The sequence below is a fragment of the Lissotriton vulgaris genome, chromosome 6 (assembly GCF_964263255.1).
Source record: "Lissotriton vulgaris chromosome 6, aLisVul1.2, whole genome shotgun sequence".
NCBI lineage: Eukaryota > Metazoa > Chordata > Amphibia > Caudata > Salamandridae > Lissotriton > Lissotriton vulgaris.
In genome coordinates this window covers 1,562,025,891-1,562,044,698 of record NC_141694.1, presented here as the reverse complement: position 1 = coordinate 1,562,044,698, position 18,808 = coordinate 1,562,025,891, and the positions used below count along the sequence as shown (strand labels likewise).

The 18,808-nt window shown below is 39.3% G+C and overlaps 1 protein-coding gene across 1 annotated transcript in view; it reads right to left on the bottom strand.

Moving 5' to 3' along the window:
- The window catches only part of PCSK2 (proprotein convertase subtilisin/kexin type 2), an 838,444-nt gene that overhangs the window by 430,886 nt on the left and 388,750 nt on the right, over positions 1-18,808 (bottom strand). Inside the window, exon 3 of the mRNA XM_086927732.1 lies at positions 12,154-12,267. Within this exon, the coding sequence (XP_086783858.1) occupies positions 12,154-12,267 (114 nt within the window). The remainder of the gene's footprint in view (positions 1-12,153; positions 12,268-18,808) is intronic.

The following is an 18,808-nucleotide window of genomic DNA, read 5'->3' as shown; positions in this document are numbered from 1 at the left end:
CTCAAAGATTTTGGCCAATCGCTTATCTGAAGTTATAACATCTTTTGTATCTCGGCAACAGCATGATTTTATACCTAAAACAGGCATGGTAGATCATATAAATAAAGTCATCACGCTATTTGACATCGCGGCTGTGAACAATAAGAAATTTGCGCCTTTTCTGCTTGACGCAGAAAAAGCGTTTCACCAGGTGCATTGGGGATATTTGTGGAGGCTCTTGGCTAAAATGGGATTTGGCCAGAAATTTATTACATCAATCCAATCCCTTTACTCTACACCAAAGGCTAGGATATCAGCCATGGGATTACTCTCAGATTCTTTAAATATTACCAGAGGGACTCGCCGAGGTTGTCCTTGCTCCCCGTTATTGTTTGCCTTGTATATTAATCCCTTTAAAGAACAGTTAAACCAAAATATACTTATCCCCCGTATCATTTTTTTGAATAAGTTTTTTCTGTTTTCGCGTATGCGGATGACATCGCTGTAGTAACAGTCAATCCGGGAACCGCCATTGTAGAGATTGAGAGGCTTGCTAATGAATTTGGAATGGCAACGGGGTATAAACTTAATGAATCAAAGACTCAGATCCTCTGTTCCGAAGCTTTAATGTGGGAAGACGAAAGAGTGGTTAAAGAAGTTACTTATCTGGGGATATTGATTAAAGCTAATATGATGGAATTGGTTGATTCCAATTGGAATGACGTGTATGCAAAAATGAAGGTGTCTCTTGAGAGGTGGGAACGATTATATTTTACTATCATCGGTCGCACTGATATTATTAAAATGAATGTACTGCCTAAAGTTTTATATCTGTTTAGGTCGATTCCCTTGGCATTCCCCAAACAAAGGATGATGCAGGCCCTGCAATCTCTATGTGGAAAGTTTATTTGGAGCCCTGGGAAGCCAAGGCGGGCTATGAAGCATATGATGTTACCATTAGAGAGGGGGGAGGGTTAGCGGTCACGGATTTTTTTCTTTACTATGTAGTTTGTTTTTTATTGAAAATGAGGATATTGATAACAGGGGAAGCAAGTAATCAAATGTTTAATTATCCATCAATTTTTGAAATTTTTTTAGGGCTTTGCGCGAAGCAGAGCCCATTTATTGAAATTGATGGTAGCTATTACAAAAATACTCGGTTTAAGGTGTTATTGGGTGCTTATAAGATTTGGAAATGGCTAGTCAGAACAATGGCTATAGGGAAATTTTCGTATTATACACCTTTTAACGCATCGAGGATACTGCCTACGATTTTTTCTGACAGAATCTCACAAAATTGGCAGAGAAAAGGGGCGAGGTGGTTGGGAGATATTTGTTTAGAAGATGGCACGTGTAAATCATTTGAAGAGTTAAGAGAACAGTTTTTTTTCCCCAAGCTTATTTTTTACAATTTTTGCAAATACGGGATTTTTTTGTAAGACAGAAGTTAACTTTGCAAATGAATCAAGCAATAAAAGGGATTAACAAGCAGGTTAAAATAGGTTTTCTATATCGGATTCTATTAGAGGAAAAAACAGATGATCTTGAGAAAGTACTGGCAAAGTGGGCTAATACTTTAGGAGATGCAGAAATATTGATTTAAGATCTTCTTCTGCTGTCTAAAGAGGCATTAATGTCTGCAAATTTAAAAGCCCAATTTTTTAAAACTGTGTTTGACCTATATTACACTCCTGAACGCATGGCCAAGTGGGGTGAGGGATTTGACGGGAAATGTTTTCGAAGTAAAACGGACCATGCAGATAGTATTCATATTTTTTTCTCCTGTCCTAGGTTACATGGTTTTATAGGAGGAATTGAAAAGCTAATTTCTTTTGTTCTTAACATTCCCGTAACTATTACCCCTGCCATGATGCTCTTGGGGAAAATTCCTATAGATAGTTCTTTGGAGAGGTTATATTCTCATCGCCATTTTTTTCTTTCGATGACAGTGGCACGATTATGCATTGCTTCTGAGTGGCTTCAGGAAAAGCCGCCTGTCTATCAACAATGGCAAGCAAGAATGTACAATTTATATAAATTGGAGTGGGGGCTTTTCTCAATCAGTGGTTCAAGGAGAAAAAAGAAAATGGGTATGAAAATTTGGGGTTCTTTTTCAAATTATTACGAAGATTGAGAATGTATATAAATATGAATTGTACTTGTTAATAATGGATTTACACTGACCACTATTTGGTATTTTTATCTGATTTGTGTACAGTAATGACTACCCGCCTCTGGATGATTTATGTTTTATTGTATATACTGCTTATATAATAATTTGTTTTTTTTCTCTTATGCTGTACTAATGTGTTGCTGTGAACTACAAAAAATAAAATGAACCAAGAAAGCGATGGATTTTACCAATTTTAACGTTGCTTGTTTACAGACAATGTCGGCCAGCGTTCCTAGTGTTACAATTCCTAGAGAATATTAATCTTACAATGTCTATAGCTTGCTATTTGAAATGTGTAATAACATATAGGAAAACTATTGGCACATAAACGTCTTAATGCATATTTTTTATATTTAGACTATTTTACTAACAAATGATACTGTTTGTATGCGTTTATTGTTTTTAACACAGAACAGTTTAACAATCATGTGTTTTTACGTGTTTTAATGGTTTAATTGTAAAATCGAATAAAGCTTATTTGAATTGAATTGAATCATTTCTGAGTGTCCAGCTCAGCGACATGCAGTAGTGCGGTCATTGCTTCTTTTTTGGTCTGGCAGGCTGGCAGATTCATCCAGACCAAATGAAGTCCATGAAGGATGCTGGCCGATAGCGCCTCCCATAACACGTCCTATGCAAAACTGAGCAGATCTGTATCCAGCGATGAGATGAGGTTGTTTGGTGGCAATTCTCTCAAAACTCCTGTAGATTGCTTTTATGGTGTTTTACTTTGCAGCCTGAGGAGTTATCATTATGTGTTTTATTCATAAGAACGCTAAGTAATCAGCAAACTCTGGCCTCTGAATTGGGTGCCTATTGTCTGTCTATAGTCAAGCTGTGGATGGTTAAAATCTTCCTTATTGTAAGGATGACATCTTCTGCTGATGTGATGTGAGGATATTTTGCATTCAGTGACTTAGAGTAATTATTGAAGACTACCAGGAGATCACAATATAGCAGGCTGCCAAAGCCTACACTCAATCAATTCCATGATGCTTGTGTAATATCTTTAGGGACAATCAGTGTGAGTGGGTTAGATGTACAGACCACTTGGAATGTTGCGCAATCCTTCAACATTCTCAATAGTAGCTCATCAAGCAGCAGGAATCACATCACACTTAGCTTCATAGCCAGACCTTGATCTTAGCAATGCCTTGGTGGACGGCATGCAATACCCTCAGGATCCGGCCTCTTAGGATGGTTAGGATGAGTAGCCACTGTCCTCAGATACTAGAAGTGGTCAGACCCTCTCCAGTACTAGACACATATATTCTTCTGTCTCAATTGCAGATTCTGAATATTTTGGCATGGCAGGCCGCTGGTGCCTGGAAAATAGTTAGCTGGATTTGACAAGCCAAGGTTGTACATTGCTGACAAGTTTCTTGAACAAGGAAGATATACTTGTTAGACCTTAGAAGGTTTTGGATGGCGACCTTTGTAACAGGGTAACAGTGGCTTAAAATCAGTCGAAACCTAGAATGAATGCCCATATATATAGATAGAAATTATGTCATCCCCAGAGGTAGGCAGAGGCTTCCTTTTAAATGTGTGAGTAGTGCAGTCCCTTCTATTGTTTTTGTCAATTGTCTTCACATGTAGGAGAATGTCATTGCTAACGTTTATCTTTTCTCTCCAAAGACTGAAAGACCCCACCAATGCCATTCTGGTTCACCTTGGTGGTTCTTCAAATGAAAAAAACTAAGTCTTTTGTGGCACATCAGCCCCAGCTGAGAAGAAAATTCTTTTATATACTCTGGATTTATGAGGATCTAATAATGCCTTTAATTTAAACTAGAGATTGAGAGCATATATGTGCTTTCAACCTCTGCCGCCAGGTAGTGAATGGTAGATATGAAATGAATCTCCCTCTTGATCATCTCCCTCTTGTTGGGGAGATAAATGTTGAGAAATATGTGGACCCCTTTGGTCTAAAAGCAACCACAATGGACGACATCCAGCGACTGAATCCATCTATCTTTTAAATTATGTCTGCAGCTTCTGGTCTCTATAATTTAGATGTAACCTTAGGCCAGAGGCAAAAAAACAACCCATTGATGTCTCATTGTACCAGTGTGTATAGCGTGGTCTATCTGAATCTTGTTCTCAGACATCCTTAGCCTTGCAAGAGAGAAGCAAGAAAAAATGTGTAAAGTATCAAAATCACAAGTGTGGATAATATAGGTAAACTGTGTGATTGAGTTTAAAATTAGTCATTCAAAATTAGAAAGTGTAACCAAATAATTGTTACTTTTGAATTGGGTGATGTGAGAAAATAACAACATAATTTAAAAAATGATTTTCGTATAATATTTTGACTGGAGGGGTCTATTTGCAGTAAATATCAAGGATAAAGGTTCCTCTCTGACCAGCTGGTGAGCAGCAAACAATCTAAAATGATGTATCTGTAGGCATCCCTACAGAAAGCGACTTCAGTATGTCCACCGGAGAGAGTATCACCGCCGTATTCACATACATATCTGTTTCCTAAAGAAATGCTTGTTTTTACTTTTAACCTAAAGATCTCACCTGTAGTTATTCCAATAATGCACTATAGAGTCATCTTTAAAAATGCTTTACTGAGGGTATCAGAAGAGTACATAAAAGTAGGGAAATTGAGAAAGAACTAAACCAGCAATGAACAAGATGACCTGGTTAAAAAGCATTGGCTTGTTTTTGTTTGTATGAGAAGATATTAATAAAGAATTGTTTAAGATACCCTGTCTGATGTCCCGCCATTGCTTCAGGATTTAAGATCCTATTGCTTTGTAGCTTATATTATAGCATTTCAAAGTTACAAAATTATCTTCAGTGAATTGTGAAGAACTAGGTTAAATGTGGTTCACACATTCCCGTAGACTACTGGCCTACTTTGAACTATTGTTCTGTGTAACTATCAATTTGCTCCCCTTACCTCTTGGTCTACCACCTACCTCATAACTTGTCATTCTCAAAATATTCTAGCTCAATAGATAAAGTGTTAAAAATGCTATAATTGCAAAGTTTAAAAACACTATTAATATAGGAGTATGACATAGCACACAACACATTGCAAAAGATAACTGCTCAACACTGAACTATTGATTACAAAATCTTGGAATTAAAGAGGAAAGACACATAAACTATTAATATCTCCAACTGAAAGACTGAGGATGAGCTTCTGTCTGCTACTGTAAACAAAACCTTACTTCTTTAAAATTAATTCCAGCAAGAATGACTCATACTTTGTTACAAATTGCTTTTTCCCCCTCTTCATGCGATAATGCTTTCATCGCATTGATGTAATAAAAGCATTTATTGGAAGAGGACACACACAATTTAGATAAATCACAAATAATCTACATCTATTGATTAAAGTCTTGTGACTTCAATCTTAATTTTCCATCAATTGAAACACCTGCATCAACATATATATCAGAAAGTACACTGTGGTACTGAATATCCACCATGAAGAATATTGACATACAAGAATATCGAGAACAGAATATTGAGGGACAAAATATCAAAAGATAGGTGCATATAGGGAGGGATACATGTACTATTCCTAACTCCACATCTACGTACCTTGAAAATAATGTACGGCCTAGGTACATATATGTGGAGTTAGGTATAGAAAATTAGACTTACTGGCCTGCCGAAATTTTTTTCAAAATGTTTTCATTATTTAGTAACATCGATATTCTGACTTCGATATTTAGTATACACACCTGCACAGTACTGTCCTGCAAGGCTGTATTATGCTGGGAAGTGCTTATTCCATGGAATCTGTGGTGTGAACCTAAAGTCATATTTTAAATCATTTTTGTTATATACAGATAAAAAGAAGTGCATTTTTTTATAGGTGCCCTAGTTTTCTGTGGAATGGAAAATAACACATTTTCTACATGAACACTTTCACTTTGGGAAGCAGATCCAACAGTGTTATATTGCTCTATTTCCATGCAAGTCAAAATACTTAATTGTTTGTCAATATTTTTTAATTGGATCTGCTGGATATATGTAGTTAATTCCTGTGTTAGGTATTTTCCATATCGTCTGGGACTGTTTTGTTTCAATGTGTTTTCAAATTATAAGATAGGTCCACAATATTGCTACAGAATGTGTCACTTAATTTGTATTTAAATCCATAATACTGCATTATTTACCTTTTGTTGTTTCATAATTCTGTCAAATGAGCTGCATAATTTAGCCATCTATTGCTCCACAATGGCTGCAGATGTTCAAAGGAATACAGCCAACTCCACAAAAACAAAGAAATGTGTGGGTGGTAGTCATAAAATTCTGCGCTGCCAAGTGCTTGGCAGAGCTTCTCAAATATGAAATATAGATTGTTTATTCATCTGAGTCAAGAGATGCAGACATTTTACATTTTATAAAGTATATGTTGTGTTAATGTACACTACGTTTATTTTTTAAATAACATTAAAAAGAAATTATCACTTTTCAAGCATTTAGCAAAATCAATTATATAATTTGTAAACTCATCATATTTACAAGCAGCTTAAAAACCATATGTTTTGTAACCAATAACAATTAGCCTCAAATAGTTTGCTATGGCATTCGGTTGGAATATTTTATATTCAATAGCAGATTTGTTCCTTAATTCATCTCTTTATTGTGCAAAAGACAATGAAACGGTTTCTATTCCCTCACATTATAATAGTTTGAGAAGAACTACATTGACTTTTGTGGAATGAGTGTTACCTGTGAAAATCATATTGTTTTGCCTTTTGGCCCCTGGTGTTTTACCAGGCATCGGATTTCCAAGTAAAGCCTGTCTCACTCTAACGATCCTGATAAATTAAGCATGAACTGCAATTCCCAGCGTCTGCCTTTTAATTTGGAAAGCTGGGAGAAGAGGTACGAGAACGCTGTGTGTGAAATGTGTTTATACGCATGTACACATGTAGTATGAGTGAGGAAGACCTTTCTCTGACTCGGCCTTTTTCACGAACACAAGTAGTTCTGTGTCAGATGAGGCCCATATTAAATTGTATGTAGCATGATGCATAGCAGCTCCAAGCCCTAATAATGCATTTGAATACTGAATGGAATTCAAGGTTCCTTGGTGATAAAATATACAGTATATGCGTTTTTGCACAAATGCACACCATGTTTAAAACTGTGTTAAATAATAACTTTTGATTAACTATTGGTATGAAGACCAGAGATGGTTCTCTAATGAAAGTCGCCCTTTGAGCTGCCAATGCTTAGTAGAGTTCATTGTTGTGCTCCTAATCTGGCAGATCAAAGGTAACTCAGAACAATTTGTCTATTCAAGAGAGATTATATTTTTACTGTTTTTTTGTAAAACTTTATTTTCATTGATTATAAAAAACAAAGGCATGTGTTTCATCCGTAATAGTCGTCCTTGCTAATTACATCATATGTACAGAACTATCATGCCAGTCTCATATTGCAATGAACGAAGGTGTATAGCAATGTCATTAACACAATACTGTATGTCCCATAATACATGTCCTACCATTTCCAAACAGATTGATCAAGTGACTACATGACCCCACTAGGTTTGAAACAGTAGCCGGCCCTGTCCATCAATCTGCTGTCATCCCTGTCCTACAATAACAGAAGGTGCTGGATCGGTGTGGGAGATGTGGTGCTAAATGCCGCAATGCAGTATAGAACATTATATGACTTATCAATAAGGATTCCAACTGGCTCATTCTTTACCCATATGTACTATCCCTGAGTTGGGTTGCGAAGCATAAGAGTTGCTTAGGGTGTCAATATATGCCTTATATGGGCCCCAGATATCTTTGGGGCGTGCCGTGCTGGGTAACAGGCTAGAATAGATCTTGCTATTTGTACTGCAGTATGCTAAACTATTCAACCAGCCTTGTGACTTGGGAGAAACTTTGCTGTCCCAGTGTAACGCAATCTCCCGTTTAGCTAAGAGAAGGCCAAGAGATGCTAGTTTCTGGACTGGTTTAGGAAAGTTAACCGTGTAGCCCAAAAGTGTTAATTCCGGAGTAGGAACCAGTGTAAGCCCTAGAATGTTCCCTAATAATATGTGCACCGGTAAACAGACAAAATATCGAATTCAAAATATAGACGAGCCATAATATCGAAGTCAAAATATAGAATGGACATATATCGAATGGACAGAATATAGTGGTGAAAAATATCGAATTGAAGGTAAGTAATATAATATCGATTTTTTTAAATATAGAAAGTCAAAATATCGAAGTATATAATATAGGTATTAAAATTATCAAATTTTTAATAATATTGATTTTTTTAAGTGTTTTCTATGTTACTATATTTGTGAAAAGTGTATATTTTTTGTAATTTATTTTAAGTAATGAATTTTATGTTATTTGATTTTTGCGTAATTTAATTCTGTAGCGGGTTGTGGGTTTATAGGGGAATAGGGTGGGAAGTAATTTAATTATATTAAATTAAATATTACTTTTTAGAAATGACTAACTATTTTTAATTTAATTTTGCGTTTTAGTTCTGTAGCGGGTTGTGGGTTTATAGGGGAATAGGGTGGAAAGTAATGTAATTGTACTTAATTAAATATGTTAATTTATTTATTAGTATTCATATTTATTTAATTGTTAATTGATTTATCATTGGTAATTAATTAATTTCTAATTGGTAATGAATTTTTTATGAATTGATTAATTGATAATTATGTTAATTTTATTAATTTATTTTCCGTAGCGGGTTGTGGGTTTATAGGGGAATAGGGTGGGAAGTAATTTAATTGTAATTAACTAAATATGTTAATTTATTTATTGGTATTCATTTTGAATTAAGTGCTAATTATTTTTTAATCTGTAATTAATTAATTTTAATTGGTAATTAATTTTTATGAATTGATTAATTGATAATTATGTTAATTATATTGATTTATTTTCCGTAGCAGGTTGTGGATTTATAGGGGAATAGGGTAGGAAGTAATTTAATTGTAATTAAGCAAACTATTTGTATTTATTTATTGGTATTGATCTTTAATTTATTGTTAAAAATTGTTAATTGGTAATTAATTTGTATTAAAAGGTAATTAATTTCAAAAACTAATATTTATTAGCATTTTTAATTGATTAATTATTAAATAATATTAAATTGGTAATTGATTGTAATACATTTTTATTGGTATTGATATGTAATTAATGTTTATTAATATATTAAATCTTTACTTTCCCTACTGTTAAACTCACTAGAGTGGGAATAGTACTTATTACCCCTAGTCTATCCAACGCTTTCCCTACTGTTGTACTCTTTGGAGTGGGAATATTAATTTTTACCCCTACGCTATCCATCGCGTTCCCTACTATTTCACTTTCTGGATTGGGAATAGTAATTTTTACCCCTACGCTATCCAAAGTTTTCCCTACTGTTGCACTCTCTGGAGTGGGAATAGTAATTTTTACCTCTACGCTATCCAACGCTTTCCCTACTGTTCACTCTCTGGAGTGGGAATAGTAATTTTTACCCCTATGCTATCCAACGCTTTCCCTACTGTTGCACTCTCTGGAGTGGGAATAGTAATTTTTACCCTCCCGCTATCCAACGCTTTCCCTACTGTTGCACTCTCTGGAGTGGGAATAGTAGTTTTTGCCCCTACGCTATCCAATGCTTTCCCTACTGTTGCACTCTCTGGAGTGGGAATAGTAATTTTTACCCTCCCGCTATCCAACGCTTTCCCTACTGTTGCACTCTCTGGAGTGGGAATAATAATTTTTACCCCTAAGCTATCCAACGCTTTCCCTACTGTTGCACTCTCTGGAGTGAGAAGAGTAATTTTTACCCCTACGTTACCCAACTCTTTCGCTACTGTTGCACTCTCTGGAGTGTGAATAGTCATTTTTAGCCTCACGCTATCCAACGCTTTCCCTACTGTTGCACTCTCTGGAGTGGGAATAGTAATTTTTACCCTCCCTCTATCCAACACTTTCCCTACTGTTGCACTCACTGGAGTAGGAATAGTAATTTTTACCCTCCCGCTATCCAACGCTTTCCCTACTGTTGCACTCACTGGAGTGGGAATAGTACTTTTTACCCTTTCGCTATCCAACGCTTTCCCTACTGTTGCACTTACTGGAGTGAGAATAGTCATTTTTACCCCTACGCTATCAAACGCTTTCCCTACTGTTGCACTCACTGGAATGGGAATAGTAATTTTTACCCCTACGCTATCCAACGCTTTCCCTACAGTTGCACTCACTGGAGTAGGAATAGTAATTTTTACTCTCCCGCTATCCTACGGTAAAAATATTGTATATTTTTTAATAATATTATTTTAATATATATATGTTTTAAAAAATAAAAATTTATGTTTTTTTATAACTTTAATTAATTAATCATTTTAATGGTATTTAAGTGTTTGTAAGTATGTTTTAGTTAATTATATTTATTATTTAATTAATTTTAAATTACTTTTAATACATTTAAAAAAATCCACACTTTGACTAACCATATTTTTTAAAACAATATTTTTGATTCAATATTTTTGTACTTACCTGTTTGTAGATAGGAATTCGATATTTTTGTATTCTATATTTTTTCCTCGATATTTTGGTAATTCTATATTATTGTAATCGATAATATGTCAGTGATCCTGGGCACCTATTCCCAGTATGGGCTTATGCAGGGTTATTTTTTTTACAGTTAGATAAAGATGGGGCTTGTGAATTTCAAAAGCTGTTAACAATAGCTCTATTAATAGGGGCAGTATAAATTCCCAACCTGAACTCTATTAAAAGGGAAGGAATGTCTTCAGCGTCCACCACGGGAGGGCAGAGGTTGCAGAGTATCACTCCTCAGAATTCCGCAGAGTTACAGAAAAACTCTGCAAGATTCCACGGGATTCCACCAAGGGGCGGAAAATATGCTGCTTGCACTACTTACGCTGCAGTTTAGGGCCAGTAGCATGAGTAGCTCTGAAAATCTGTGCAAACTGCACCATGCATTGAGGAAAGGGGTGCAGCCCTTTGAATTTATTTTGCTGCTGCTCGAGTAGAAAATCTATTTCAGCTGCAACAATTCTCCTCGAATGGCAGCCCTGTCTGATGGCAATAGCTCACATCCACCAGTGTTATAAAATGGCAACAGAAGGCTCTGTGGTGACTAGAAATCATGCCACGGGCCGGCAAATCTTGCTCGTAAGCGCCCATTGTGGAGCCTAGCTTAGCTCCTGTGAGGCACAAATACAGAATAATTCCGCCACGCACTGATTCGCATAATTTGGCAGGAACTCCGCGTTACAAGCATAACACAGAGTTACCCAAATTCTGCCAATTCTGCAAGCGGAATCATATTTCCGCTCGGGCCTAGTGTCCACCAGGAAGTGTCCTTGAACAAATGGGACCATTTGTACATTGCTGTATTTGTGAGCTTTGGCCGATTAAAGCCAGATCACCTGGCTTTGCCATTTCTGGTTTATTGGTTGACACAAAATCACAACTAATACATATGCTTTCAGCGAGTCTGCTATGTTTTTTTCTTTTTTTATTCTTTTTGTTAGGCATTATATAACCAGTTGCCCATCTCAACAGACAATACCGTTTTAAACATTCTGCGCACGAGTGTGCATGCCCCCTGGTTTTTGCTTCAAAGAGATATGAACTAAACAGTAACAAACATAACTTGGTACACTCTATACGTCATTATGCATTCACCAATGATATATTTATACGATTACATTTTAAAGAGCTCTCCTTCAGTCGTTTCCACTATGGGAGTTTCTTAAACTAATCAAGAGACCATTTATGGTTGCAAGATTCACTCATTTTTGGCTACAGGAACAGTGAAAAGTGCTGTCCATGCTAGCAAATGGTTCCAAATGATAAGTTCATAATTTATGAGAAGGCCAGAAGTTACACGTTGTTCACCAGGCATTGTTCTATTTAGTTACTGCAATAACGAGTTGATAAACATGTTTCTACGTTTTCTAGTGTTAAAGTCATACTCTTTGTGCTTTATGCAACATCATATACTCGAGATAAGAAAATTAAATGTTGAAATATAAAACTTACCAGATACCACTGCTTTGTGAATAATGGATCGTTCATGTTGATTTCAATTTCATTTATATCTCTGTAGCCTCTTTTCTTTCTACCGAACCCCTCTTGCTGCAAAACCTTTTTTACCTAGAAATAAGAAAATATGCATTCCATTTATTGATATCACATATTACTCCTTTCAAAAATATTTTTTTTATAAATATTTCTTCATTTTTTTGCATTAAAGTCGGACACCTGCACAAAGAACGGTTGTGTGTTCCTAAAAAACAATGCTGACAACTAAAGTGAACAACTAACATGTCAGAAATTTACTACGATTGCTGTTTTTATTCAAGAAATGTCTCTTTATCCCTAACTGAGAAACAACAAGGAATTAGCAAACTTGCTACTATTTAACATTAGGATGTCTTTACTGAACCACTATCATTCTTGAGGGGGATTTAGTGAAAAAGCAAGACAATAGACACTATTTTTTTTTAAAGTCAACAAATGTTAAACATTACATTTATCAGCAATGTTTTGTTTATCACAAAGGAATGATGTAATTCGACACCTGTCACTGAATTTCACCTGAACATCGTACATACTGCCAGCACAACAGTGAGGGATTTAAACAATAGAGAACGTTGAAAGTCTAAGGATTTGATCAATGCAATGATCTGAATTTGAAAATCCCAGTAGTAGTTATGTCCAAAATTCACTGATTGTTAGCATTTCCCATGTGCGAAATGTCCCACCTCCCTTGCATATTAAAATTAAGCTAAATCAAGACTAGTTTAATATTCTGTAAGAAAGATAAATATTTTGGGAGGGAGAATATGGCGGCTGGCTGAGAGCCCAGGTCGCGAGCTCCGTGATTGAGGGGGTGTGTTGTGGAAACACGAAGGTGACTCCCGGCTTCTAGATGAAGCGCATATTCTTCTGTCGAAGCGGCATACTTTTACGAGGGAAAGAAACAAATAAATGAGAGGCATATTACCAAGCAATAGCGATAATTATCGCTATTGCTTGGTTAGAGACAAAAATTTACAGCTGAGCTGCGGTGATTTTTATCACAGATAAACCTTGGTATTACCAAGGTTTATCGCAAATGCGATAAAAATTGTCCGCAATGCATGAATATCGCTGAAAAGTCAGCGATATTCATGCATTACCAAGCTAATGCTCATCCATGTTATCCACCTCCCATTGGATAACATGGCTAAGAACTGCTCAGGGCAGGTGTTAGCTTTTGGAGATATTCGCGCTTAGTGCGAATATCTCCAAAAGTTGGTAATAGGAGATAGCGATGTTAGCGACTATTTCCAGTCGCCAATATCTTGGCACGCCCACTTTGCATGTCATTAGTGATAAATATCACTGACATGCAAAGTGGGGCCCAAGATGGTCGCTTTCTCCTACTAGCTGTCGCTAACTGGTGTTAGTGACAGCTAGGTAATAGGAGGATAATTTTATCTCCGCTTTCTTGGCTTTTAAAGCCAAAAAAGCGGAGATAAACACCCTTGATAATATGCCCCTGAATTCCTAAGCATACATTTGTGGGGCTTCGCAGCTTTTCTCCAGTGGCTCTGGGAGTCGGAGGTGCCCGGAGGGAGGAGTTCGTTGCAGGAAGGCTGGTGTAAGTGGTGGGAGCGGAGGCTGAGGGCTGACAGAGAACAGACGCGTTTTCCCCCAGGTGTGAAAGTGACTTGGAAGTGGCTGGGAAAACGGCAGCAAGGCTGGCAAGGGGAGAGAGCGCTCCTCAGTTTGAGTGGAGTCGGTATTGTGGCAGCACTGAGGCTGCAAACAGAAAACAACGGTGGCGCCCAATACGAGGTCCAACACAAGGCAGGGGAGGTCTCTAGACTGCCTGGATTGTGAGCAGCAGCTGGTGGTCGGGCAAAGAATAGAGAGGAAAACAGTGGGAGGATCAGTAAGTTTCTGGGGGGTGGCTGCTGCTGAATTTCAGAATCAGCAGCGAGTTCTCCAGAGGGTTAGCTTTAGAGGGCCTCTCTGTGATTTCTTTTTTCTTTCACCTCCCCCTCGCCCTCACCTTCTCTCTTTACAGCTCACAGCGATACCAGACACATATAGGGAAGGTAAGAGTTCTCCATACTCACAGAAGGGGTTTAATAAGGGGCTTAGGAAGGGAAACCTAGAGCAGAGAGGAAGCCTCGCTCTTAATCCTTGCAATAATTGTGAAGTTTGGAAAAACAGCACAGAGGCAACTGAATATTACACCATTTGTATGAATTCCACTAGGAAAGAGGATAGGGGAAGGCACAGGGGGGGTTCTGACTTAATTACTACTTAGGAGGAGCCCTGCCAAGATAAGTTAGTCCCAGCTGTTCTATTGCCTTCATTTCTCCATGCCTGTACGGACCCTGGCACTAAACTATGTGAGACCAGCACTGCTGAATCTAAAGAATTAGTGCACGACTTAAGAAGCAAGCACTCGAATAAGGGTTTGAGCAAAGGCTCTGCACCATCAGGCATTCTAACTAGCTTTGATCACCCAATAGAAATCCTATCAGAGCAGGAACAAGGGTTGGCACACCTGGAAGGGGAGTATTTCATGACTGAAGCTGGCGGCAGAGGTAAACTATCAACAAAAGGAATACAGAGTTCCCCGGTCACAGTCCGCTAAAGGACTGTCATTGGTCTCTTTCTTGTCAGGTCAACAAGAGGGGGGAGAGAAAAGTGAGTGTAGTGAACCCTCTCTCGGAATTTTAGGGGTACCTCACACAAGTCGCCGGTTGGACTACAATTGTAATCCCACCCGGTGATCGTCCAGCGTCATCATAGGTACCCTGCCCCTGCGCCAGGCTGGCAGTGCAATGCCTGTCGGGCAACAATAAATGTTGCACTTTGGTGGGGATCTTCTATTCCTTCGCCAAAGGGTGTGTGGATGTCAGGGGACCATGCAAGGAGGTAATATGTGGTTGTGCAAAAGTGAGCGTGGGTGAATTAAAAAGAGTCAGTGAAGTCCAAAAATTGGGGTTTTAATGGTATGGCACACTGCTCTATTAAAAATACAAGGGGTATCGAGGCGGAACAGTCAAGGTAGTCAGCCTCGTTCGACCCTTGGTGAGTGAATGGTCAACATGTTTCTTGCTTTACAGCAATTCGTCAGGACCAAGGAGTGCTCATATGATTTGCATGGGCACCCCCGTGATCAGGGGGCCCAGTATACGACCTGGTAGGTGTCGTATGGCTGTCCTTCCTCAGGACCCTTCCCAGAACTACATGGGAAAGAGGAGAGAGAAGTGTACTGTCAAGGAGAGACCAGAGAGTAATTATGTACAAACGTGGAAACACTCGCGTTTTGTGACTGTTATAAAATACAGTAAGTGGGCATGCCTGTGGTCTGCCTATGAAGGTCGCATGCTTAGTGGTATCCAGCAGGGTTGGCTGGAAAGTTGTCATGTAACAAACACCTAGGCATATCAAAGGCTATTGTTGTGCTACAAGCATGCGCGATTACTGGTGGTAAAATGAGACAACATTTGTGGGGAGAAAAACAGTCTTGAAACATTTCTGTGTGAAATTACAGAAAAAGACACTAGATGGAGTCAGTGTGTGGATAACTAGCCCCTAGCGTGAACTATAACAGAGGCCAGAGTGCTATCGTGCTGCCGAAAATTTAGAGCAACCTTACCCGTATGCTATACTCGGGAGGCTTCCTCGAGCTGACCGGGTGGGGCCAGGGCTTGGTGGAAACCACCTGTGAGAGAGAAGCGCCCCCGTCATGTTAACAGTTGGCAGTCGGCGTGGGTCCCCATTCATCTGTTGAAAAGCTCGATCCCACCGCGGCGCTCAGGAGGAGGTGCACGCGGGGGCGCAGGATGAAGCATATGCCTTACCTCGGAGTTCCTGGCGTGGATCGTCTAGTCACCTACCCTTCCCACTGCGGACGGTACCGCAGGTCAGCCGGTATAACCTAAGCGTTCTTGGCGCACTATTTATGACCAATGATTGACACGATGGGCGTAGCCCGGACGTGTTTCCCAGGTAACGGGAAGTAAATAATGGACATAGAAAATGCACTACGCTCTGTTCCAAGGAGGCGGCGAATTAGTCGACTAGTGAGTGTTACCATGGCACTGTGGTGGTGATAGTAAACACCAAAGATGGCTTTGCGTACTAGCGAGGAGGGAGGGAATGGTAAGTACCATCTTGTTGGGGGGGTATGAAACCAGGAGCATGTTTTTAGTAATGCTGGGGAGCTGGTGATGCGCCCCCGCGGGGCTATACAGGGGGTCACTCAATACTACGATCAATCTGTTTATAGTGATAGGTAGTGTTCGGCATAGTGAGGACAATTCAGTCCGTCGGTCAGTTATCTAGTGAGCATCGTCCAGGGCACCGCATCGTTGAGCCCGTTTTCATCTGTATGTAGACGGTGTACCCATCTCTGCTCCAACCTGAAGAGGGATTGCTGATTCATACCGGGTTGGCACTCAAGAACTGTCCACTGTATGTCCTCAGTGGTATGTTTATGTTCCTTGCAATGTTCGTAGAGCCCGGTGTGCGTTTTGGAGCATCGAATATTGCTGTTGTGCTCCATTATGCGTTGTTTCACCGGGCGCATTGTCATTCCGATGTACAACATTCTGCAGGGGCACACCAAGATGTATATACATTTCGAGCTGTTACAATTGGTGTGTTTGTTGAAAGTCCAGGTAAAGTCTCCTGGGAGTTCAATTGTTTTGCCTTGAATGGTTTGTGGGCAGACCACACAAGAACCACATTTGTAGTGTCCAGTGACAGGGGGGAGGTCCCACAGCGTCCTGGCTGGTCGGGTTTGTGATTTCTTAGGGCGGGTGTGGATCAACGCGTCCTTTAGGTTAGCAGTTCTCTTGAAGGCAAACCGTGGTCGTGCCAATTCCATCCCAGTGGCGTTCAAGATCCCCCAATGGGTCATCACGGCTTTCTTGATAGATGACGAATGCCCGGTGTACGAGGTGACACAGGTGATAGTGTCATCTGGTTCTTTCGGGTGGACCTCTAAGAGGGCATCTCTGTTGTTGTTCAGTGCTCGTTTATATGATTTCTTCAACAGGCGGGTGGGGTAACCTCTGTCCTGGAGTTTGTGCTGTAGAGTCCGGGCCTCTTGTCTGAAGTCTTGGACAGAGCTACAGTTCCTCCGAATTCTAAGAAATTGCCCAAAGGGCAAATTATCTCGCAGAGCTTTAGTGTGGTGGCTCTGGTAGAGGAGTAAGCTATTCCTGTCCGTATCCTTTTTGTATAGCGTGGTTGTTATCGCTTCAGGTTCCAGATTGATGGTTAGATCCAGGAATGGTATGGACGTCTCCGAGATGGTTCCAGTAAATTTGAGGAAGGGGTCTTGTAGGTTAATCCAGTCACAAAATGCTTCACAGCTAGGACGGTCCCCTTTCCAAAGGATCAGGATGTCGTCGATGAAACGACGCCAGAGAGTTAAATTCTCTCGGTATGGGTTTTGCTCCGGGGGGTAGATGTATCTCTTTTCGAACGCAGCCATATAGATGCAGGCCAAGCTCGGCGCAAAGGTAGAACCCATGGAAGTCCCCCGTACTTGATGGTATAACTGGGATTCGTACCTGAAGAAGTTCTCAGTCAGGGCGATGTGAGCCAGTTCCATAATGAATGTTATTGGTGTTGGAGAAAACCATTCCTCTTCTCGCATCAGCGAATCCACTGCTTCCAGGGTTGCTTGTTGCGGGATATTAGTGTATAATGCCTCTACGTCGAGGGTAAGAAGCAAGTCAGTGTCCTCTCTGCCATCTATGTCTGCAATTAGACGGAGTACATCCCTTGTGTCTTGCAGGTAGGATGGTATCTGTTTGACGTAAGGTTGGAAGAACGTATCACAAAATTGTGACAGTGGTTCTAGTAGAGATCCAATTCCGGAGACAATGGGTCTCCCAGGGACAGGCGATGTTCCCTTGTGTATTTTCGGGAGAGTGTAGAAGTAGGGGATGACAGGATCCGGAGTGACCAAGAATTCTGCCTCCTTTCTACTAATCCACTCGTTGGTCTCCCCCTCGATCACAAGGCCCATGATGGTTGTAGTCAATCGTTTGGCAGAGGTAAACTCCCAAATAAGAAACAGAGAGGCCAGAAAAATAAAGGGAGATCTTTAGCGGTAGTATCTACAAGAGCAGCCAAGACGGGCAAAAAAAAGCAGTTAAAGAAATGGTCCAATCTGAAAGTTACATCTCCATTACGCTCTTTTTTTAAGGTGCAGGAGAATGTCGATTCTCCAATTAACATGAAGAGAGAATCTTGATTTCATTAAAGACATACGGAGGCTAACATTATGCTACCATTATGCAAATACTTTTATTTGCTGCCCAACATGCAGCCCTTTAAAGAATATTATTACATCACAATAAAATAGAACTTTAACACATGACAACTAGGATGAACAGGCTCCTATCTTCCTCGTGGGCTGCGATGACACAGGAGTACAGTGAAGATTTCATCGAAACAATTATTCCTTAAGATTGTTATCTGAGAAGGAACAAAAAAATATCATATAGTGAAAGAGGTAAAAATCATGTTTTCAGATATAACAAGAAAAACATTTGACATTAATCAACCCAAACCTCTCAGGGAGAGGAGGGTGGGATAATGTTAGCCTCCGTATGTCTTTAATGAAATCAAGATTCTCTCTTCATGTTAATTGGAGAATCGACATTTCATT